The 23,999-nt window shown below is 44.0% G+C and overlaps 2 protein-coding genes and 1 long non-coding RNA gene across 6 annotated transcripts; 1 reads left to right on the top strand and 2 right to left on the bottom strand.

The window, feature by feature from the left end:
• Window positions 1-1,529: 1,529 nt before the first annotated feature.
• On the bottom strand, window positions 1,530-4,254 carry NAT8 (N-acetyltransferase 8 (putative)). Its single transcript, XM_027621291.1, is given in 2 exon segments — window positions 1,530-2,526; window positions 3,649-4,254. A coding segment is annotated over 1 exon segment (690 nt). The 5' UTR covers window positions 2,452-2,526; window positions 3,649-4,254; the 3' UTR covers window positions 1,530-1,761.
• Window positions 4,255-4,268: 14 nt separating this feature from the next.
• On the top strand, window positions 4,269-13,074 carry LOC113937268. Of its 3 annotated transcripts, none has more exons than XR_003524567.1 (3): window positions 4,274-4,399; window positions 7,667-7,735; window positions 12,190-13,074. It is a non-coding gene; the product is annotated as an uncharacterized LOC113937268 (long non-coding RNA). The 3 variants fall into 3 exon arrangements; XR_003524568.2 differs by lacking the exon at window positions 4,274-4,399 and adding an exon at window positions 5,445-6,143; XR_003524569.1 differs by lacking the exons at window positions 7,667-7,735; window positions 12,190-13,074 and adding an exon at window positions 6,009-7,650 and having other exon boundaries at window positions 4,269-4,399.
• Window positions 9,700-16,069, bottom strand: TPRKB (TP53RK binding protein). 2 transcript variants are annotated; one of them, XM_027621293.1, is made up of 6 exons: window positions 15,911-16,068; window positions 15,263-15,341; window positions 13,868-14,025; window positions 12,288-12,410; window positions 10,761-10,937; window positions 9,700-10,016 (listed from the first exon to the last, which is right to left on the bottom strand). In XM_027621293.1, exons 3-6 carry the CDS (start codon window positions 14,006-14,008, stop codon window positions 9,930-9,932), a joined length of 528 nt encoding a protein of 175 aa, XP_027477094.1. In that variant the 5' UTR covers window positions 14,009-14,025; window positions 15,263-15,341; window positions 15,911-16,068; the 3' UTR covers window positions 9,700-9,929. The 2 variants fall into 2 exon arrangements, with proteins under 2 accessions (XP_027477094.1, XP_027477095.1); XM_027621294.1 differs by lacking the exon at window positions 15,263-15,341 and having other exon boundaries at window positions 15,911-16,069.
• Between the last annotated feature and the right edge of the window lie 7,930 nt (window positions 16,070-23,999).

The following is a 23,999-nucleotide window of genomic DNA, read 5'->3' as shown; positions in this document are numbered from 1 at the left end:
AAATAGAGCTACCATACGATCCAGCAACTGCACTACTGGGTAGTTTCTTACCCCAAAGATACAAATGTAGGGATCCGAAGGGGTACGTGCATCCCGATGTTTATAGCAGCAATGTCCACAATAGCCAAACTGTGGAAAGAGCAAAGATGTCCATTGACAGATGAATGGATAAAGAAGAATTGGTGTGTGTGTATACACACACACACACACACACACACACACACACACACACACAACGGAATATTATGCAGCCATCAAAAGGAATGAGATCTTGCCATTTGCAACGACGTGGATGGAACTGGAGGGTGTTATGCTGAGTGAAATAATCAGAGAAAGACATGTATCATATGACCTCACTGATATGAGGAATTCTTAATCTCAGGAAACAAACTGAGGGTTGCTGGAGTGGGGGCGTTGGGAGGGAGGGGGTGGCTGGGTGATAGACATTGGGGAGGGTATGTGCTATGGTGAGCGCTGTGCATTGTGCAAGACTGTTGAATCACAGATCAGTACTTCTGAAACAAATAATGCAATAGATGTTAAGAAAAAAAAAAGGAGGGGAAGAATGAAGGGGGGGAAATCGGAGGGGGAGACGAACCATGAGAGACGATGGACTCTGAAAAACAAACTGAGGGTTCTAGAGGGGAGAGGGGTAGGAGGATGGGTTAGCCTGGTGATGGGTGTTTAAGAGGGCATGTCCTGCATGGAGCAGTGGGTGTTATATGCAAACAATGAATCATGGAACACTACATCAAAAACTAATGATGTTGCGGCACCTGGGTGGCTCAGTTGGTTAAGCCACTGCCTTCGGCTCAGGTCATGATCCTGGAGTCCTGGGATCGAGTCCCGCATCGGGCTCCCTGCTCAGCAGGGAGTCTGCTTCTCCCTCTGACCCTCCTCCCTCTCATGCTCTCTGTCTCTCATTCTCTCTCTCTCAAATAAATAAATAAAATCTTAAAAATTAAAAAAAAAACTAATGATGTGATGTATGGTGATTAACATAACAATAAAAAATTTTTAAAAAGAGGCAGGGCCCATTTCTCTTACTGAGTCCGGAATGTCAGCAGATGTGACACCTGAGAAGCTTGAAAAAGCATTTGCTTGTTTCTGCTTCATTTTTTGGTCCCCTGCAATTATGTTAAAACCATCGCTGAGTTGCGTGCTGGAAAATGAGCTGGTCTAGTAGCGCTGTCACTCCAGCCAATCCCACAATGATATGTGAAGTGGGCTGTTTGAGACCAAAAGGGCTGCCAGCCAAATCCAGGCTAAATTGTGGATGGCAGACACGTGAACTAAAGAAATGTTTATTTGGGGATGCCTAGGTGGCTCGGTTGTCAAGCGTCTGCCTTCGGCTCAGGTCAGGATACCAAAGTCCTGGGATCAAGCCCCACATCGGGCTCCCTGCTCAGTGGGAGGCCTGCTTCTCCCTCTCCCACTCCCCCTGCTTGTGTTCCCTCTCTCGCTGTCTCTCTGTCAAATAAATAAATAAAATCTTTAAAAAAATAAAATAAATGTTTATTCGTGTGTGTTTATTAGTTTGTTTTAACTCAGCCTTCTCGTGGCACTGGATAAATGAAACAGTGGCCACCCCAAAAGACAGAAAGGAGCAGAGCTCTCCCCGCCCCCCCCGGGTCTTCCCACAGAAGGAACAGTGAGCTCTCTCTGTGCTGTCACACTGAGACTTCGGGGTTTGCTTCCTACCTCAGCAGAGCCAGCCCTCTCCTGACTAAGCCACCAGGAACTGGATCATGGGCCCCCTTCCTACTCCTGTGCCTGAGAGGCCTGAGCAGAGGGCAGGTGGTAGACAAACATAACCGAAGGAAAAGCAACTAGACTCCAGCTCCGGGAGAAGAAGAACTGGTTTGTCTTCTGGAAGCCCATGTGCTGGTAGAGGGCCAAGGCCGAATGCTACAGCACGCTGGTGTTGAGGACGACCTGGCGGTATCCCTGGTTGCGTGCGAACTGGAGGACAGTCCTGACCAGGGCTTTCGCTATACCCTGACGCCGGTGCGCCGAGGCTACGCACAGGTGAAACAGCTGCAACTGCTCCTTCGGCAGGGGGCGCTCCTTGATGGGCAGCAGGCCCGCAGTGCCCACCACCTGCCCCTCAGTCTCGACCACCCAGAAGCAGGAGCCGGGCTCACTCAGGTAGGACTTGCTGATGTCGGACATGTCTGTGCGCAAGCACATGACTTTAAACTTGGTCCAGGGGTATTTGGAGAGGAATCTCAGAGCAGTGAGGAGGGTGAGGCTGGCTACCAGGGCCAGGAGCCAGGAGCCAGAGACCAGGAAGAAGGCGAGGGACAGCCCCAGCAAGAGCACCAGGGTTCGGGGCAGCTTCAGGATGTGGCGGAAGGTGGTGGGGACGTACTCTTCCATTGCCTGGGAGAACAAGTCCAGGACCTGTGTGCGGTGGCTCTCCGGGTATTTGCAGATGTGGTAAGGAGCCATGGAGGTCTGCTGTGTCTGAACCTCAAAGTCCACGAGGGGGTGAGGTAGGTGTCCCTGCACACCTTCCTAGCAGCCCTGGGGAAGACAAAAGAAGCCAGGTAAGTGCCCCATCTCTGCCACCTCCCAGGAGTGGGGGAGACCCTGCTCAAGGGCATTTCTGCTTTTGCCCTAGAGGATGTAGGCAACAGCCACTGGGAGAAGGTGTAGGGTCAGAATGATTTGTGTATGATCTTGGCTCCATCCCTTTCTAGCTGTGTAACCTTGGTATGTCACCTAACTTCTCTGAACCTCTGTTTCTTCATCTGTAGAACAGAGTAAAATACAAACCTGCCTTCTGGGATTGTTTCGAGGATTTAATAAAATAACACATACAGGAGCACCTGGGTGGCTCAGTTGGTTAAGCTGCCTTTGGCCCCAGTCATGATCTCAGGGTCCTGGGATCGAGCCCTGGGTTGGTCTCCCTGCTCAGCGGGGAGTCTGCTTCTCTCTCTCTCTCTCTCTCTCTCTGCCCCTCCCCCTGCTCATATTCACACTCTCTCTCAAATACATAAATAATCTTTTAAAAAATAAAATAAAGGGGTGCCTGGGTGGCTCAGTCGGTTAAGGGTCTGCCTTCCACTCAGGGCATGATCCCAGGGTCCTGGGGTAGAGTCTCATGTCAGGCTCCCCACTCAGTGGGGAGTCTGCTTCTCCCTCTCCCTCTGCCTCTCCCCTGCTTGTGCTCTCTGTCAAATAAGTAAGTAAATAAATAAATAAATAAATAAAATCTTAAAAAAAAAAAAAGAGTCAAACATCAAAAAAGTCCCAGGCTTGATACCCAGAGGAGTGTCCGAGGCTCCAGGCCTCTCTCAAGACACTGTCCTTCAACCTGAGTCCTCTCACCTGCTATCACAACAGACTTGAATGTCCAGGGCAGTGACAGGACGGCCTCTGCTCTCAGCCTCTGCCTGACATCCAGGAGAGACTGCCCAGGGCTCAGTCCCCCACCAGGAAGCACGCCCTCCCTGGACGGCCACCTCATTGGCTGGCTTCTGCACACTGGATAATCATAAACCCCAGGATCAAAAGGCTGGGCTATTATGGAGCAGAAGCCCATTCCCCCCTGACCTCTGTGATCACCAGGGAATTAGCCTGGGGGGGCGGTGTTAGCAGGGTCTGGCACATCTCAGGGGATCCTTGCCCTCGCAGATGGCCTACACTCTTCCTCCCACGGTGGTTCGGGCCTGGAGCATCTCCCAGCTGGCATCTTGATGTGCTGTGGTGTCCACCCTCGGCCCCTTCACACAGCTTCTAGGACCCCGGGGATTGCACGCCTCGCCTTGTGCTGTCGTCGCAGGCTAGAGTCCAGACCCGCGGCGCAGCACGCAAGGGACCCTCTCCCTGCCTACGCTCTACCCGGTCTGAGGCAAACTGATCGTTTGCAGCTCGCCGCCCTCATCTCACTAGGCTGCATCTTCATTCGTTCGTTGGTTCGTTCGTTCAAGGCTCTGTCGTGTAGGATGCGGCGACTGCGCGCTCGGCGGCCTTGCCGCTCTGAGCAACAGCGACGTGCGGCTGACGGGCACGAGCACGGCGTGCAGCTGGTGTGTGTTCTGGTCGTTAGTCAGGGCCTGTGCCATAACAGCTGTTAAATATTTTGCGCTGAGATGCACTGAAGCAGGGAAAAGCAAAACAGGAAATCCCTTCTCCGTGGCACGTAGATGCCGTCGAGGGGGGTGCTTCCGTCCCAAAACGTCGCGCGCGCCTCTCCCCTCGCCGCGCAGTCAAGCCCCGGCGCTCGGGTCTCACGGCTCCTGAAGCCAGACTCTCCTCGTCCGCAAGATGTGTGTGAAGTGTTACAAACGCTTGTCTGGCGCCATGTGGGAGACGGGGCCAGAGCAGAGGGCCTGGCGCGCCCAGGTTTTCGGTGCTAGGAGCTCCTCGGGAGTTGCCGGCAATGGGCAGACCGGTGAGGCGCGCGGCGCGGAGAAGGGCCGGCTGCCCTAGAGGGTGACAGGGCCTCCGGGAGAGGACCCTCAGGTAGACAGCCGAAGGAGAGGTGGATGCGAGCAGGGCTGAGTGAAGGAGAGCGTCTGGGGCTGAGGGAACAGAGGCGCGGAGACCCTGAGGCAGGACAAAGGCAAGGTTTTCAGGGAAAGGGGGCCGACGTGGCCGCGGAGGGAGAGAGGGAGGGAGTGGTGACGGCAGCTGGGGCCTGGGCTTGTAGAGCCTGTCGTCCCAGTTGTGGGGTTTGGACCCTACTCCAGAAGTGACGGGAAGCCATCGATAAGCTTTTACCTGGGGAGTAACACAGGCAGGGGTGCGTGCATGTGCGTTGCTCTGGCTACAGCTGGAGAGTGAATGGGAGGAGAGAGTAGTGGAAGCACATATTTCCCACCCCACAGGCTAGTGTAGCAGTCCAGGTGAAAAAAGAGCCCCCAGGGACAGATATGCAGGTTGCTCACTGTTCAAGAGCAGCTGGCCGAGGAGGGCTAGTCAGAACAAGAATAGAGGCCCACTCCACTCACCAAGCCATGAGCCCTGGCACAGAGCTGAGTCTGGCCCAAGGAAAAGGTGACCTTTTCCTTATTTGCTCAAAGGCATCGCTGCCCACTGGGCTGTGCATCGAATGGGCTGCATCTGTGTGAAAGGGGTACCTTGTTCTATGTTCACTAAGGAGCCACATGGGCTAGCAGAGGCCCTACAAGGGTAAGTGGTGGCTTGGACCAGAGTGAGGTGATCCAGATGGTGAGAACCAGCCCACCTGTAGGTGCATTTTGGGGGCAGAAATGGCAGGAGTTTGTAATGACCCAAATGGGAATGAGGACGAGAAAAGGGTCAGAGATGAAAGCCACATTTCTGGCAAGAACTTCTAGAGGATGCAGGAGGGACAGACTTGGAGAGAAAGATCATGACTGCCCCTAGTGGTACCATCTTGTGGCCTTCTGGTTAGAAACCATAGGCTGGCAGCTGGGGCCCAGGCCCAGTGGACAGAGACTGATCACATTCCAAGTCTTTGGCACCCAACAAGGCCACAAGGGTAGAGTTTAACATGAAATCTGAGGGGTGAGCCATGGGTATTTGCTCCATTGCTTTCATACATTTTAATATTTAAACATTTCAGTGTTAACCAAAAAAAAATGAACTAGGAATCAAAAGGGGCTCTAAAGTACAACTGAGTTTGCCTAGAGAGTCTATTATTAACCAGTCAAAAACCTAATAGTCAAGCTGAAGAGCCAGAGGTCTGCGATCTGTCCCCATGCCCTCCTTCACTGTATTCTCACTGGCTTCTGTGGTCTCCTCAGAACTCAGTGGTCTTGGTTTCCATTCAGGCTTTTCATCCTTCCTCACAGCCATAAACAATGATAATGAGAATTTATTGACATGAAAAAAGTCAAAATACAGCTCCAAGAAATAAAAAACTATAAAACAGGTTTTAACTCATTTTTGGAAAAATATAACTTGAAACTAATGTACAGACATAAGCATGCAGGGAGAAAAGTCTGAGCGATCATACCAAATGCTGGCAGCAGCTGTCTCTGGATAGAAGACTTAACGGGTCATTCTCTGTGCAAAAGATGGAGCTTGGAGTGTGCTGAGGCTTCAGGCTCTTACCTTCATATGGTGAAAAAGAGGCTTGGGAATCTACCTGGCTCTGCTCAGCTGGATCTAAGAGTCCAAAGGCACCTAGCTAAGATCACGAACTCCTAAAGGTAAGGCAGATGTGTTTATTCTGTTATTTCATGTTTTAACTATTATAGTGTGTACAATCCAGCACACTCACTATGTTGTGCAACCACCGCCTCTGCCTGGTTCCAAAGCATGTTCACACTCCAAAAGGAACTCCCTGGCCCCTACACAGTCACTCTCTCTTCCTCCTCTCACCAGACTCTGGCAACAACTAACCTGCTTTCTGGATGTTTCATTTAAACGGAATCATGGGATAGACGAACCTCTATGTTCAGCTTCTTTCACTTTTTTAAGACTCACCCATGTTGTAGCATGTATCAGTAGGTCATGGCTTTTTATGGCTGCATAATATTCCATGGTAGGGCTATCCCCCCTTTTGTTTATCCATTCATCCATTGAGGGACACTTGGGTTTTCTCCACATTTTGGCTATTGTGAATTGTGCTGTTATGAACATTGGTGTCCACGTTTTGGGTTGAGCACCTGTTTTCAGTTCTACTGGGTATATACCTAGGAGTAGAATTTCTGGGTCATATGGTGATTTTATGTTTAACATTTTGAGGAACTGCCATACTGTTGTCCAAAGTGGCTGAACTGTTCTACTTTCCCACCAGCAACGAGTCCTATTTTATTTTCCTATCTGCCTCAGCACTAGTGCCTGGTACATAAAGAGAAATCAGATGCCTGGCACTGTGAGGAATCTCTTTGCCTAGGCTCTGTTTGATATTCATGCCAACCTAAGTACTAAGGTTGATATTAATGTCCCCATTTTACAAAAGAGAAACCAAGGCCAGAAAAGCTGAGATCTCCTACCCAAGGCCTCATAGAATCACCATTATTCCAAAGGTTGTGGATTTGAGAGGAACATGTCACTAAAACCCCACACTTATATTTATGAAAAATATTCCCTACTACACCAGCGCAGCCCAGAAATGAGCCAGCGAGATGGACAGTTCATAAATGGCATTACATTTTGGAAGTCTCAGGGAGAAGAGAACATCAATTCAGCTTCATTTAACTTAAGTTCCCAGAAAAAAATCTCCCCTAACCTCTCCTCAGGGTTCCCGTTAACCCATCAGATCAATGCCCTGAACTTCTACTGAGAACTCATCATTTAAAGGAGATGAGTGGAAGAAAATCATGGCAAATCATTTCAAGGGGAAAGAAGTAGGTGGATGGGTCATCCTTAGTAAGGTGTTCAGGAATCCTAGGACAATGACTCCAGCTCTACAGAAATGTTCTGTAACCTTACAACTAATTGTCTGAGAAAATGAGCCAGTATCAGGGCGTGATACTCGAATGAGGGTAACTCCCGCAGATTTTATGCAGATGATCCAAGGGGCTAATTCTGAAGGTGTGGGTGGGTAGAGGGGGACCAAGAACGAGGTGTATTATTGCCCGGAGGCCTGAAGCGAGGTGGGAGGGAGAGGTGACAGGAACCTGACCTAGGAGTTGAAAGGTTCAGGGACAAAGCCAGCCCACATGACCTTGCAGGGAGGGGTCAGAAGAATAAATATGTTGGCCTCACACTCCGTTCCCCTTTCCAGTCTACTGCAGGCCTCCCCCTGGCCAAACCCAAGCAGAAGCCAAGGAGGAGTCCTCTTGCTGCCATACAGGTCAGTCTCCCAGAACAGGGGGTAAAGAGTGATCTGGAGGGGAACACGGGAGGTCAGTGGCACAAAGGACTATGAAAACATAGTAACAGGCAAATTTGATGAATACAGACTGCTCAGAGACCAAACAAACTAGGTTATGCTTTCCTCGATATTGTGATGTGAGCACAGGGTGGCTGCCGTCAGCAAACCGGAAGCAGGGAAGCGGCTGCAGTAGGGAGAGCAGAATGGCACCTTTCTGCTCTGAAAAGGCTCTAATGAGTTCAACTCCTCATCCCCAAGAATTCTACTTGAGAGAATCTGTCCCAAAGAAGGAGAAACATGTACAAAGATTTATTTGCAGAAGTGAAACATTGAAAGCAGTGTGTGTAAAAATAGGAGACTAAGTAGGTATGTGACATATCAGCATCAATACAAAGAATGTGAGTGACGGCATGCGAGGGGCAGTGCAACGGAGGTGTTCAGAGCATGGAGCCTGGGGGGCTATTCGGCTCAGACTGTTAGTCTGGGGCAGCTGAAACACTGTCAGGGGAAGAGATGCCTTTGTAATGGAGACGTCTGGGGGAGGCACCACCTTAACCAAGGGATCAAACTTTGTATCACCAATGATGGGGTCAACGGACACATGCCTCCTGGTGACATGCAATGGCAAGGACACATTTACCTACTGTTACTCCCAAAAATATTTAACCTGACTTAAACTATAAACAAATCCAGACAGTGTGGAATTCTGAAAGATACCTAGGGTGCTCTTCAAAAAATGTTAACATCATTCTTAAGAGGTTTGCTTTAGATGAAAGGAGATGAGATATGACAACTAAACACTGTGTAGGCTGAAGTGCCAGGTCTACAACTTACTTTCGAATCATTCAGCAAGTGTGTGTTCGCATGTGGGTATGTACACACCTGAGCACAGATAGGAAAGCAAGAGGCAAGAGCAAACAAATGTAGCAAAATGTTAAGAACGATAGTGAATTCACATGAAAGGTACATGGACTTTTATTGTATTATTGTTGATTGTTCTGTAGGTTTGAAACTTTCTGAAATAGACTTCAGAGACTAGATCTGTTTCCTTGCTGGTAAGAATCTCTTGGGATTGTAGTAAGCACTAAATGAGGTAGTGCATATAAAATGCCAAGCACACTGCACACAAGAAATGTTAGTGATGTCTGTATGTGCTTTGTTATTTATGATCATGATAGAAATCACTAAGTATTTCCACCTCCCTGCTTTCCACCACGTGGCAGGATCACATTTCTCTGTCCCTTGTTAGGTTGGCAAGGTTACGTGACTGGCTTTGGACAGTGAAACATGAGATAAGCAGACTGGGTTTGAGTCACTGCCCCGTGTGTTTACTGCTTCACACTGGCTGTGCAGACCAGCACGACACGGACTTTTGTCGTGTGAAGCCAATGAGCTTTAGAGACTGCAACTGAAGCCTAACCTAAACCAGAAGTCCACAAAGAATGGACCTCAGGTCGAATCCTGCCCACCATTTTTGTCAATTGAGTTTCACTGAAACACAGCCATACTCATCATTATGGCCTGTGGATACTATGACAGCAAGAGTTGAGTAGGTGCAACAGAGACCTTATGGCCTGCAAAGCTGAAAATATTTACTATCTGGCCCTTCACAGAAGTTTGCAACCCTTGACCAAGGCTGTCTTAACTACTACAATCAAAACAAGATAAAGTGAAAAAGAAAACCCAAACCATTTATAAAACATGACTTTATACTAGCTGTATGACCTTGAGCAAGTTACTTATTATTTGTATAATCTTTTAGTTGCCCTGTATGTAAAATGGTGGTTATACTAGTATTTACCTCCTCATGAATGAATTCTTGTATGTAAAACCCTTGGAACCAGGAGGCTTGGAAGGGAAATGCCAGAGTAGCCAGAAGTAAAGGCAGGGATATGAGCTGATGAATATAAAATCACTAAGGCAAAAACCTAGTAAACACCCAATTATTCCAATTACATAAAGATGAAATATATTTGAAGAGAAACAGAAGACTAGAAGACAAGAACACATAATAGCAACAGTGGCTATCTTTTAAAATATTAAGAGAGACTAGTGGTGGCTTTTTTTCTTTGTTGTACCATTCCGCGTTTTCTATGATTGAACATATTATAATCAACAAAGAAAAATCCATGTTTTTTTATAAATGCTGAAAATTTTTAAGACTTCTGTCATTTCACAAAACATCTTTTGTTGACATTCTACAAATGATACCATCCAATAATGTTCCAATACTTTCTTCTTGTGAAGATAGTTTATATATCTGTAAAAATAGAAGACAAATTATGGCATGCTAATATATTCATGCACTACTCATTTTCATCATACAAACATGTGTAAGTGAAATTATCATTCAACTACTGGGATAATGGTATGAAATCAAATGTGATTAAAATATGCAAAGTAGATGGCAACTCATCACTTATGTCAAAAAAAAAGTTCCCTTTACATTGCAGTTATGGTGATAACCCTCTAAACACAGACACCAAATCTGTACCAATTTTAAAAGCATACATCTAGACATTAAAGATCAAGCTGACACAGGGCCACCTGTGTGGCTCAGTCAGTTAAGCATTTGCCTTCAGCTCAGGTCATGATCCCGGGCTCCTGGGATCAAGCCCTACATTTGCATTGGCATCAGGCTCCCTGCTCAGCGGGGAGTCTGCTTCTCCCTCTGGCACCCCCCCATGCTCTCTCTCTTGCTCTGCGCGCTCTCTCAAATAAGTAAAATCTTCAAAAAAAGATCAAATTTACACAGTGCATTTGAAATGTAAAATACAGAATGTATTTATTCTTAAAGAATGCTTTTACCACCAAATTTCTAACTATATTTTATATAAACCACCTTCTAATTCTTAGCTACTATAATTATTTTCAAATAATTTTAATTACATTATACTTTCTTAAAAGTTAAAAAAAAAAAACCAACCCAGAAGCATTGGTGATCAATAGGCAAACAGCATCAGTATTATTCTTCATCACACTCTAAAAATACAGATTTACAAACCTTTTTGACTTCTGTAATATTTGTTATGTCAGGAAGGTTTTTTAGAGAAACTTGATGACCTTCAACCTGAGATATTAGGTCTTCTTGATTTATTTGTTTTTCTCCCTCTTCAATGTAAACAATAAGAATTGAAGTGTCATTTGCTGAGATACCAAATTTTTTCAAAGCTTCTGAAATCTAAGAAAAAAAAAGTAAAGACAATAAACCAGTAGTTTTTATGTCTATCCCCATCAGCCTCCTTCTCTGGCTGGGTTATTTTACATTTCCTAATGGTTCTCTCCACCTAGTGTTTCTCTTCAACAGCCCTTCCTAACACCCTCCAGCTCTGCCTCTGGAGCACTCTGCTCACAGCTGCACCTCCTTACTGCACAGTCAAGCCCATTCTTGGCATGGCACACAAACACCCCCTCCTTCTGATCCCCACTGATCCTCCAGCCATGCGCACCTACCTTCTAGCCAGCCTGGACTGTGTGGGGGTCCCATCATTTCACACTTTTTTTCCTCATCCTCTGCCTGGAGTGCCCTCATCCTTCACTGCCCAGTACACATGGCATTCCCCACTGCACCCTCCTCCTTACAGGAGTTGCTTCCTTGCTGTTCCCGTAGGTTTGAATTATTATTCCCACTATATCATTTATCTTAGAGCAGTTAGATTTCTGTCATTTCCCTGCCTTCCTCAGGAGTGTATTTGTTTCTCCTGCCCTGGAACTGTAGCCAAAAGAGGAACCAGCCCAACAGATGCTTACTGAATGGAATAGTTTCTCAAGTTATTTCAAATGATCTCAAAGAAATAATTATCTGGTAACTTTTTCTCTAGGTACCAAGAAATTCTATTATCCTGCATTTTATAAACTTTACAAAATTTCAAACGTTATTTTAAATCATGCTACAGGTTTCCCAGTTATCCTCTGGATGATACTAGTACCTGGCTGTGTTATTAACAGTAGTGGTGATACTCAAACTTCATCAGCAAAATTTCAGGTTTTTTTGTTTTTTATGTGCCACAGATGGAATGTCTTTGGCTCAGTAACTTTGATTACTACCAGTATCTCAAACCCAAACTTCCTCACACCCGGGGGTGTGAGTGAGTCAGTGTTAAGGGCTGTTCCAGGTAACCGGCAGGCTTCTAGATATGGAAAAGACATGGATTCTCTCCTCAAGGAGTTTATCGGGAGAGTAGATGTGCATGATAACACACAAATATCCATGCTTAGTGTTTTACCATTTAAATGTATATATCATGTAGAGGGATCTTCCTATTATATGGTAAGAAGGACAGATAAAACTATCCTCATTTCATGTAGCTAAACTTTTGTTTACTCATATGTGAAATGACTGCTAAGCTTATTTGTCTAGTAAGAGGCAGTGCTAAACCTCAACTCTGTCCAGAACTCTCTTAACTATTATTTTGCTTTGTTAAAAATAACAGGCATACAGGAATTTAGCCTCCAACCCAACACTAGGGAATACAAGGTGTATCATGACAAGGTCAACAGAAATAAAGTAAGTGAAATCCCTATTAATTACACTGTTATTTGGGGAAAGGTTGAAAATAATTTCAGTTGATAGAGTTCTTGTCTTCATTTTTCCCAGTTTGTAGAGATGAACTGCTTTGTTTGCTGCCACAAGTATCTGAAATGGATCAACAATCTACCAAAAAGAACAGAAAGAATTACACGTGGAGCATCTAGAGATGCATGCCTTATCTCTTGGTAACTCCAATGTCAGGCTGTTTTTACTTCATCACAACTTCTATGGACTATGTTTTCAAAATTGCTGGGTGCTCAGAAAATCACAGAATTTTAAAGCTGCAAGAAACTTAAATAGTAAACATTTTTAAAAAGAATGTTACAGGAAAAGCTATATTCTAAACATTTTACGTGTATTATTTTAATCCTTAAAACTACCCTGTGAAATCGGTGTTATTCATATGCAGTGGATGAGGAAACCAAAGCAAAGAATGTCTGGATTTGAATCCCAGCTCTGTCACTTACCACTGAGGGGACTTGGGCAATTCCTTAGGTTTACCTGTTAGATGCAGATAATCATAGTAGTTACTTCATAGGGTTGTTGTGAAGATTGAGTTGGTATATGGAAAGGAACAGAGTAAGCACTCTCTAAAGGTTGTCCACCACTTGCTCGAAGTCCTAATGGCAGAGCTGGGATTAAATCCTACTGCCATGGTTCCATGGTGTGTGCTCTTAACCACTATGCACGCCCCCTGTGCAGAGATTTTTTTTTTTCCAACTAACAGCTTTCTAAAATTTCTTACTTATTTTTAAAATTCTTTCTTTAAATTCAGTTTACATATAGTGTATTATTAGTTTCAGGGGTAGAATTTAGTGATTCATCACTTGCATATAACACCCAGTGCTCATTTCATCAAATGCCCTCCTTAATGCCCATTACTCAGTTACCCCATTTCCCCCACCCACCTCCCCTCCTGCAACCCTGTTTGTTTCCTAGAGGTCAGCCTCTCTTATGGTTTGCCTCCCTATTTTCATATTTTTTATTTTTCCTTCCATTCCCCTATGTTCATCTGTTTTGTTTCTTAAATTCTACATGAGTAAAATCATATGGTATGTCTTTCAATGACAGAATTCTTTCGCTTAGCATAATACCCTCTGGTTCCACCCACGTCACTGCAAATGGCAAGATTCCATTCTTTTTTGATGGCTGAGTAGTATTCCATTGTATATATATATATATATATATATATATACATACACATCTTCTGTATCTGTTGAAGGACATCTGGGCTCTTTCCATATTTGGGCTATTGTGGACATTGCTGCTATAAACATTGGGGTGCATGTGCCTCTTTGAATCCTGTGCGGAGATTTTTCTAGTTCAGATGAGAAGATGAAGATCCAGGCATTTGCCATTATGTCAGAACCAGACCACAACCCTTCTTATCTCCTGGGGAAGTTCCCAGCACTTTGGCTTCTATTCACTGTTAAATTCAAGGTTGGCCCAGTCTGACTCCACAGCTTGGACAAAAACTCTTTACCCAAAGATGACAATTTTAGGCTAACATATAACATCATGAAAAATTAACAATCGCTTCAATGCCCTGTTATAGCTTATCTATTCTCACTTATACTTACCACCTTAGGGTTTATTAATGAACCCTCAATAGCACCTTCCATGGCCTTTTTTCTCAAGTCTCCAGCATTTTTTACATCTTTAAATAACAGAAGGGTCACCCTGCATTCGGGAAATAGGTCCAGCTGATGTGTTAACTGCATTTCAGACAAGCAGGATTCTATTTGCATAAAACCAAAAAGACCAAAAGACTTCATTTATTTAAAAGTTAACGTTATAATTCACTAAAAAATATCCTTAACAAATAAATTAATTTTAATAATAAGATGACAGAACTGTTAAACTAGAAGAATCCATCCCAAAAGCACATTTGGCATCCTCATGAGATGTCTTCCCACCCCCGCTGAGTTGTTTCTAGCTTCCTTTATCATTCCTCGGAAAGGATCAAGGTTGCTCCCTGGTTCCAGGATCTGATGCATGGCTGAGGGGAAGCTTCTCTAACTAACAAGTAGGAGTAGAATGTCAGGAATTTGTTAGACCAGAGGTTACTTATGGTATTAGTGAAACCTCACTCCAACTTAGCCTTTTTAGCTTTCTGGGCTTACCATTTTATGTATATTTTAGCAGAACCTAGACACAAATATTAAGAAAATAATTTTATTGAAGAAAGTATGACACCTGACTCAAAGATACTCATTTCACACATGACATTTAAGCAGAAAGGGTTCAATGACTAAAAAATCAATACTGGCCCCTTCTTAGACATAAGTTTAATAAGGAAAGCACAAAGACATAAAAGAAACATGAAAGACAAGAACTTGAGTAACTAGAAAGACAACCATATCCTTGAATTGAAAAAGTATTGCAAAAATTTGATATTTAAAACAATTTCAATCAAAGTCTTAGTGAGATATTTGGGTGTGGCAATTTGATAAATTCATTTTATTCTTTTACATGGTAGGTTCCATTTGTAGGACTCTTTACAAGGAATAAATTAAAAACCTATAAACTGATGGAAATTAGATGTCCTCATCATTCTAATAGCAAAAAGTTGAAAACAAATTATCTAGCTAATAATGGGATTTGTGACTAAACCATTAAAAACTGTAGTCTTTAAGAGCAGTTAAGGATGTGTGAAAACAGCAATAACAATGAGTAAAAACATCTGATTGAAAAACAAAACATAAAACGTAGCATAAATGGTGGGCTTCTCAAAAAATGCATAAAAAATACTGAAAGGAAAATACACCAAAAAGTTCTGACTCGGTGGAATTACATCTGACTTTTTGTTAGGAAAAAACAGTATGTGTGAATAATGTCCTGGGCACACCGCAGTTCAATCTTTATTGTCACGGTAATGTCCAATGGGGGGGGGGGGAAGATACAGGAAAACCTAACGAATATATTCCCAACTACACAATAAAGATACACACAGAAAACAAAAACATGAAACATACCAAAATACGGCCATCTCGGGTGGTAGGATTATTGGTAATTTTTATTGTCTTCTATTTAAAAAATGTATTTCTGAATTTTCTACAGTGAGCACACAAAATAGGAATACATATAATCAGCAAGGTAAATAACTCTTCGCTGTTTATGTTTTCACACTAGGGGAAAAAGGACCCCTGGCAAAAATCAAAATATAATTCCCTCACTTAAGCCAGAAACAGAATCATCGCTGGACACCTGCCTCTCGCTCAACAGTCTTGACGATTTTACCTCTTAGGTATCACTGTGACCCTTACACTTCTCGCCCATACCCACCGCCCCCAAGCAACCTCGCTCGCTCATCTACAGCTGTGGCCTCCCAGGGGCGGTCGCCTCGCAGTTCCTGCCCTCCCATCATCCAACCTCCACCCGGCAAGATGAGCGATCCTCTCCAAAAGTAAGCCACAGCTGGTCCTTCCGCTGCTCGTGTGACAAAGCCCCCAGCCCCTCCAATCCGGGCCATCTCTCCCTCCTCCGCTCGCAGGCGCGTCGGACCCGCGCTCTTTCCGCCACCGCCGCAGCGGCCTCCCCGGCTTCTGGTCCCCGGGCTCTCGCCCCCGCTCTGACCTCCGACAGGCAGAACCCCGACTCCTTCCTCCCTCCCTTCAACTCACCGTTAAGAGTCCATTTACCAGGGCGCCCGGGGTCCAGGTCCCCGTGAGACGCGCTCCTCGGACCTCTCACGACGTCAGGGAGCCGGCGCCCGGCCCCGCCGTGAGGCGTGCCCAGGGCTGGCACTCCGGGCCCCGCCCCCAGCCCTCTCCGTCCGGCCCCGGGAGGACCCACACGCGCGCGCTCCTGGTCCGCCCGGAAGACCTTCCCCTCGGAAACAAAGCCCTCACTTTCCGGAAGCCGGGCCGTAGTCGCGTCCGCCCCTCCCTACACGCTTCTTCCCTAGCCTGAGCCGTCAGCGGACGCGAAGGAGAACTGGGGCCCCGTCCGTCACTTCCGGCTACCGGGACGGTAAGGACATGGGGACTGGACGCCGAGTTCTCAGTGCTGGGTCTCAGCCTTGTCTCCGACGCGTGTTGGGCGAGACGTCGGTTTCTTCCAGTTCAAAGAACAATGTTGGCCAGGATGAGCTCCACCTTCGTTTCCGCTACAGTTCTTTGCGGGCCAGGCGGGACTTGTTCCCCTCTTGCTCTCGATGCGGTCGGTCATTTAGGGAGGATCTCCTGGAGTGGACTGCGGCTTGTCTCCGGTACCTAAAGTGACACGACACTGATGAAATCAGCCTCTTCCTGCATCTAGCAGGCTCAGAAATTTCTCATCCCTAAGTGTATCAGCCTCCAAGAGAGGAAGTAATCCCCTAAACGGGTTGCAGAGAATTATTTTCCATGTTCTATATGGTTGGAGCTCATCTTGGACAGTACTTTTCTTTAAACAGGTAAATTTACACAGGTAAATAACAGATATAGCTGTCGGGTGGATATGTGCTATAGAGAAAAAAGCAAGGAAAAGGGAGGAATGCCTGGCCGTGGGTATTACTATTTCAAATAAGATGGTTAAGATCTCACCAGAGAGGGCCCTTATAACTGTGACTGGAGGAGGTCTGAAAGCAAGCTGTGTGATCTGGGAGAACAGCATTCCAGGCAACAAAGAATTCAAAGGCTCTGAGTCACATAAGGCCTTCCCTAGGCCTTCCCCTATTTAAGGGATAGCAAAGAGTACCGTGGGCTTGAACACAGTGGGAATATATATGTGAAAAAGATATTCTGACCAAAGATTGGTATCCAGACTATATAAAGAACGCCTATAACTCGATAAGAGAAAACAACGTAATTATGAATGGGTGACATATTTGAACACTTTACAAAAGATATAGGAATCAGGCCAATAAACACATAAGATGCTCAACATCATAGCAGAGTAATGCAAATTTAAAACATAATGAGCTACTACTACACACCCACATAACTAAAATTTTAAAAACTGATAGTATAAGTGTTGTCAAACACAATTGGTATTGCTGGTTTGAGTTTTATAAAATAGTATAACCACTTTAGAAAAGAGTGGCAGTTTCTTAATAAATCAAATGTGTATTTACTCAGCAATTTCATTCCTTGGCATTTACCAGGAGAAATGAAAACATGTACATACAAAGGCCTGTACATGAATGTTCACAGCAAGTTTACTCTTAATACAAAAGACTGGAAACAACCCAATGCCCAACAACATGTCAATGGATAAACAAATTGTGGTAAATTCATACAACGAAGTACTACTCAGAAACAAAAAGGAATGAATTACTGATACTTGACAATACTTGCAACATGGATGAATCTAAAAAACATGCTCAGCAAAAAAAGTAAGAAACTAGAATTTAATATATTACCATATGATCCCGTTTCTACAAAACTCTAGGAATTACAAATTTATTTTAGAGTGACTGGAAAGCAAAAGAGTGATCGCTGGGAATGGAGGGGTGGAAGACAAGGACTGGAAAGGACCCCAAGGGAATCTTTGCTGTGAAGCCAATGTTCTAGATCTTGATGTGGTGTTAGTTACATAGGGAGTAGGACTTTGTCAAAATTCATCATACTATGCACTATAAAAGTATATCTTATAGACTATAAATTATGCCTCAAAGTTGATTAAAAATAGACATTAATAAAAAGCGGCTTAGTTTTTAGCAGCTTATTTGTAACCACCCAGAGCTGGAAACAACCACAATGTTCAAGTGAATGGATAAGCACATCATATATCCATACAATGGACTACAACTTGGCAATAAAAAGGAACCAACTATTGTGACACAGAATAACATGGATGAATCTCAAAATAATCACACTGAAAAAAAAAAGCCAGATGTAAAAATAGTACATACTGTATGATTCCACTAACATTAAGACTGCAGTCACACAAAGCAGATCAGTGGTTGCTTAGGTAAAGGGCCTTGGGTGGAAAAAGGGAATTACAAAACAACACAAGGAAACCTTGGGGGTAATAGATACGTTCTGTCTTAATTGTGGCAATGGTTTCATGATTGTATACATGTCAAAAGTATCAAATTGTACATTTAAAAGCATACAGTATATCATGTCAGTTATATCTCAAACTTTATTTATTTTTTGGAGAGGAAGGTGGGGAGGGGCAGGAGAAGGAGAGAGGATCTTAAGCAGGCTGCACACCCAGCATGGAGCCTGACACAGGGCTTGATTTCACGACCCTGAGACCATGACCTGAGCCAAAATCAAGAGTCAGATGCTTAACTGACTGAGCTATGAGGGCGCCCCCTCAAACTTTTAAAAATCACAATGAGAAAATAATACATCCGTATTAGAATAAGGTACAATAAAAAAAATTGACAACACTAAGTGCTAGTAAGGATGTGAGCGATTGGAACTCCTATACCCTGTTGATGGGGATGTAAACTAGTACAGCCATTTTGGAAACATTTGGCAGTTTCTTATAAAATTATCTAACAATTACCTCATAGCAGCAATCTCACTCCAGGGGAAATGAACACATATATTCACACAAAAACCTGTATACAAATGTTTATAGCAACTTTGTTCAAAAGTCAAAAACTGGAAGTCTGTCAACTGGTAGATGGATAAACAAACTGTGATATATCCATACAATAGAATACTAACTCAGCAACAAAAAGGGAATCAACTATTGATCCCCCTCATGGATGCATCTCAAAAGCATTATGCTAGAGAAATCACATCCAAAAGGCTATATACTGTATGATTAAACTCACATGACATTCTAAAAACAAAAATAGAGACCAAAAACCAAGAAGAAACAATGAATCATGGAACACTACACCAAAAACTAATGATGTAATGTATGGTGATTAACATAACATAATAAAATTTAAAAAAAAAAGCTATCTCAGGGATGCCTGGGTGGCTAAGTCGTTAAGCATCTGTCTGCACTTCAGGTCATGAGCCCAGGGTTCTGGGATCGAGCCCCATGTCTCTGCTCAGCAGGGAGCCTGCTTCTCTCTCTCCCTCTGCCTGCCACTCTGCCTGATTGTGTGCTCTCTCGCTCTCTGTCAAATAAATAAATACAGTCTTTAAAAAATTTTTTAAAAAAGTCATCTCAGAGGTAAAGATGATCCCTTTACTACAGTTGCAGAGGAAGAGATCACTATGCATCATAAAATTAGTTTATAAGAGTTAAATGAGAATTTTCACAAAAGTATCAACCTTGTTCTCTGCAATATATTAACTTGCATAAATATGCATAACTGTTACCATCTGATAAAGTGAGTTTAACCTGGAAGTGTTACCTGAACAAATGGGTCATGGAAGATACCAAGACTCCAAAAACTATTCCCAAGCCATGTGAAATAACCCCCAGAATAAATGCCTACCTACAAGTCTACGGCCTATACTTCTTGGTAAATTGTTACCTTGAATATAATTGACATTTCTGTATTCCTAAAGGTATAAACATTTGTAGGATCTCAATGTCAGATCAGGAAGAGCTCTGGTACTTCCCACTCTCCTATACATGGTTGAACAATTAAAAACCTATGACTGCCAAATTTATTAACAAGTGCTTAAGTGTCTTACCTAGGTCCTCTGGAAAGCAGAGCCTGAGGCAAGGATTAAAGTACTGGTGTTTTATTTGGGAAATGTGCAAACAGACTGGTGAGGGTGAGGAAAAAAGGGAAGTGAAGCAAGAAAAGCTGCAAAGCAATGTGAGGTAATGGATTACCTCATAGGCAGGCTCCACAATGAGCCAGGAAGACAAAGGGGTCGTTTGGCACGTGTTTGCTCAGTGGGCTAAACTTTCTCTGGAAGGCTTGAAAGGAAAAACCTTTCCTGACAGTCTTCCACAGAAGGGAGCAAGGAGGGGGGAGAATTTGCCTGCCAGGCTCCCTCCTGTCCTGTGTTTCATTAATTAAGCCTCCCCAAAGTGGGAGCTTACTCCTCCACATTTCTGATCATCCCTTCATTGGCAGCTCAGGAAGTCTGATCCTGTGGCTGTCAGTAGAGCATCTCCTCCAACTCCAAAGTGGAGAAATGACAGAAGAGAGAGGACTTGGTGTGGAGGCTTTAAGGGCCTTGTTTAACCTGGACTCTAGTAAGCTCGGGGAATGCTAAGTAAGGTTTGCTGGCAAGGCAGAAAACGGGACTGTGGGCCGGGTGACAGATGGCGCCTTTGTGAAGGAAGAGGAGGTTGAGGGAATCTGAGACTGTGCTTGGAACTTTTCATGTAATAGGAGATATAAATGAAAGAAATGCTAGTGACACAAGGTACCTTGTAGGAAAAGGAATGATTCAATAGGGGGTAGAGTTGGGAGAGAAGGCTTTACTGAGATGGGCTTCAAGAATGGGAATGATTTGCTCACAGAGACCACAGTGCCATTATAGCCAAGGGAACAACCTGGAAGACAAAGACGTGTGGCATAAATATGTACAACACAGTGTACTCAGGGAATGGCCTGCACACTGAAGAATGGAGTATAGTAGACACTTTGAAAAGTCAGCTGGGAGTCAGATCACGGGAAGGCCTAGACAAGGAGTTGGAAGTGGACTCCGAAGGCCATAAGCCATCCAAAATTTCCAAGAGGGGAATACCACAAATGAGCTTGTTTTCAGGACATAATTCTGGGGCGGTTGTTGGAATTACATTAGAAAGGTGGTTCACACAGTTCCTACATGGGGCCTCCCGCCACAGCAGGAGAGTTTGTGACTGACATTGCAAGACCAAATCATGACGGAGGACACTCAAAGGCCTACACTTCTGGGACACAATGTATAAAAATCAAGCTTGCCAGACTGAGGATAAATCCCCAACTCAATTTTATTGGCAGGAGAGGCTCATCACACTGGCTGAACTGAACCAATACTTGTATCTATACTTCTACCCAAAACGCCAATAAAGGAATTTTTACAGATTAAAAATTCACAAGATAATGGGGAGAGATACCAAATGGTAGATGAGAGAGAGCACAATAAAATTATCAAAGACAGCAACCATCAGAATAGAGAAAAATAAAACCTAAATGCGTGCAACAAGGGGAAGTAAACAAAAAGCAAACTTACAACATTATTATTACAAATCTACCAGGAGACAACCAGAGCTTCCATCAGTTTTGAGGGCCTCAATCTTAAGTATGAAAAGATGGACAAAGGTCACCAGATATCTCAAGAATACCACTAACAGGAGAGACAGGCATCAAACAAACAAACAAAAAAGAAGAAGGAAAACAGTTGATGTAGGGAACAGAAGAAACCTAAAAATAATTGGTAACTTTGGAGAGAAGAGAATACATTCATTAAAAAAAAAAAAGTACTTGAAAAAAATGCAATTCAGAAAATAATATATGGAAGGTAGAAAATAAAGCTGAGGAAATTCTCCTGATTTTAAAAAAAGAAAGGGCAAAAAGTTAAAAATGGAAAATAAGAGAAAAATACATAATTAACTTAGAGATACATTTCAAAAAATCCAATATTCAACTAATAGAGGTTCCTGAACTAGGTTAAAAAAGAAAGAAAATTTCCCAGGACTGATAGACACAACTTGCCAGGCTGAAAGGGCTCACTAAGTATACAGCACTGCAAATAAAATACTCAACACTTTTAAACATAACATGAAATTTCAGGACATTTGAGATAAAGATCCTAAAGCTTTCAGAGAGAAAAACTGCAGGTCCCAAATAAAAGCTCAAGAATCAAAATAGCACAGGATTTCAAGAGCAACAACAAAATGTGGAAAACAATGAGTAAATGCATTTAAAAAGTGCCTACCTACAAGTCTACAGCTTAGCAAATTATCAGTGGAGTGAAACAATAAACTACCCATTTCACACATGCAAAAGTCTCGAAAAATTTACATCCTGTTAACCCTCCCTGGGAAGCTAAGGAAGCATATACTCCACCAAACAGGGAAGTACACCATGAAAGCAGCAGCTATGGGATCCAGGAAACAGAAGAGGGGTATAAGAAATGACCAGGGTGACAGGGAAGAGAAATCCCAGGGTAACAGCTATGCTCCAGGCATAGAGAACGATCAAGGTCCCTGTCATGGGCCAAGTTATGCTACCCTCCACCCCTGACAAATTCATATGTTGAAGTCACCTTAACCCCCAGAACCTCAGAATGTGATTATATTTGGAGATAGGGTCTTTATTTATTTTATTATTATTTTTTTATTTTTTTTAAGATTTTTATTTATTTGACAGAGAGAGTGAGAGCAGGAACACAAGCAGGGGGAGTGGGAGAGGGAGAAGCAGGCTTCCCGCCAAGCAGGGAGCCCGATGCAGTGCTCAATCCCAGGACCCTGGGATCCTGACCTGAGCCGAAGGCAGACGCTTAACGACTGAGCCACCCAGGCGCCCCTGGAGATATGGTCTTTAAAGAGATAATACATTTAAACAAGGTCATAAGGGTTGGCACTAATCCAATATGACTGGTGTCCTCCTAAGAGGGAATCTGAACACAGTCACAACTGGAAGACCATGTAAGGACAAAAGGGAGAAGACAGCCATCTCTAAACACGGAAGAGACCAGCCTGCCGACACCTTCAGCTCGGACACCTAGCCTCCAGAACTGTGAGAACCTAAGTTTCTGTTGTTTAAGCCACCCGGTCTGGTGCTTCTAGCACACTGACACAGCGCCCAACCGGGAAAAGGCCAAGAGGGCTCCAAGGAAGATTTCAAACGAAAAAGGATCTGTGTCTATCCTATCCATACGAAGAGAAATGTTACAGTGGTGTCGGGATCTGGGGGATGAACCGGTGATAGGTGCAGGGAAAAGCAGCCAACAAACGAGGCAAAATGAGGACAAAGGCAGTATAAGGAGCATAATCTCGGCATACTATGGCTCAGTATACCTAGGCAACAACATGAACTGAGAATACTGACTGAACCAGAAGTTGGGAAATAACTATACTGAGGGGTGAGAACAGAAGTGTGCATGTGGGTAAATGATGTGCACGAGCTAAATCTGCATCCTCCACAGCAGGTCAACTGGTAATATCGCAAATAAAAAATCAGTAAGCAAAATAAACATAGTATTTAAACATGGAGGCAAATACTAGACGATAACCCAAAAATATTTAGTGTTGGGGCACCTGGGTGGCTCAGTCGGTTAAGTGTCCAACTCTTGATTTGGGTTTAGGTCATGATCTCAGGGTTGTGAGATGGAGCTTTGCATCAGGCTCTGAGTTCAGCGTGGAGTCTGCTTAATATTCATTGTCTCTTTCCCTCTCCCTCTGCCCCTCTCCCCCCATAAACTATTTAGTGTTTGCCTTTAAGGAGTGATAGGGATAGGGTGGGGCAGGGGGAGGGGCTATTCTTTTCCACTATAACCTCAGTAGAACTATTTGAATTTTTTTTTTTAAGATTTTATTTGACAGAGACACAGCGAGAGAGGGAACACAAGCAGGCGGAGTGGGAGAGGGAGAAGCAGGCTTCCTGCTGAGCAGGGAGCCCGATGTGGGGCTCGATCCCAGGACCTTGGGACCATGACCCGAGCCAAAGACAGCATCTGAGCCACCCAGGTGCCCCGAACTATTTGAATTTTAAACTACTCATATGTGTTTTTTAAATAAAAGTGAAAACTTTAAAAGCTTAAAAGGCTACTGAAGACCTTTAAAAAAACGGAAGTCACTGGTCCCTTTAGCCAGAGGACTCAGTGGGTACGGTACTAGCAGAAGCCAGAGCTCTAGGGTGGTGAAGAATAAATGAGACCTGAGAGAGCAAGAGGAGCCTAGTTTGTTTTGTTTTTAAGGAGTCTAGTT

This window comes from Zalophus californianus, chromosome 8 (assembly GCF_009762305.2).
Source record: "Zalophus californianus isolate mZalCal1 chromosome 8, mZalCal1.pri.v2, whole genome shotgun sequence".
Taxonomy (NCBI): Eukaryota; Metazoa; Chordata; class Mammalia; order Carnivora; family Otariidae; genus Zalophus; species Zalophus californianus.
This window is presented reverse-complemented; position numbering and strand designations above follow the sequence as displayed.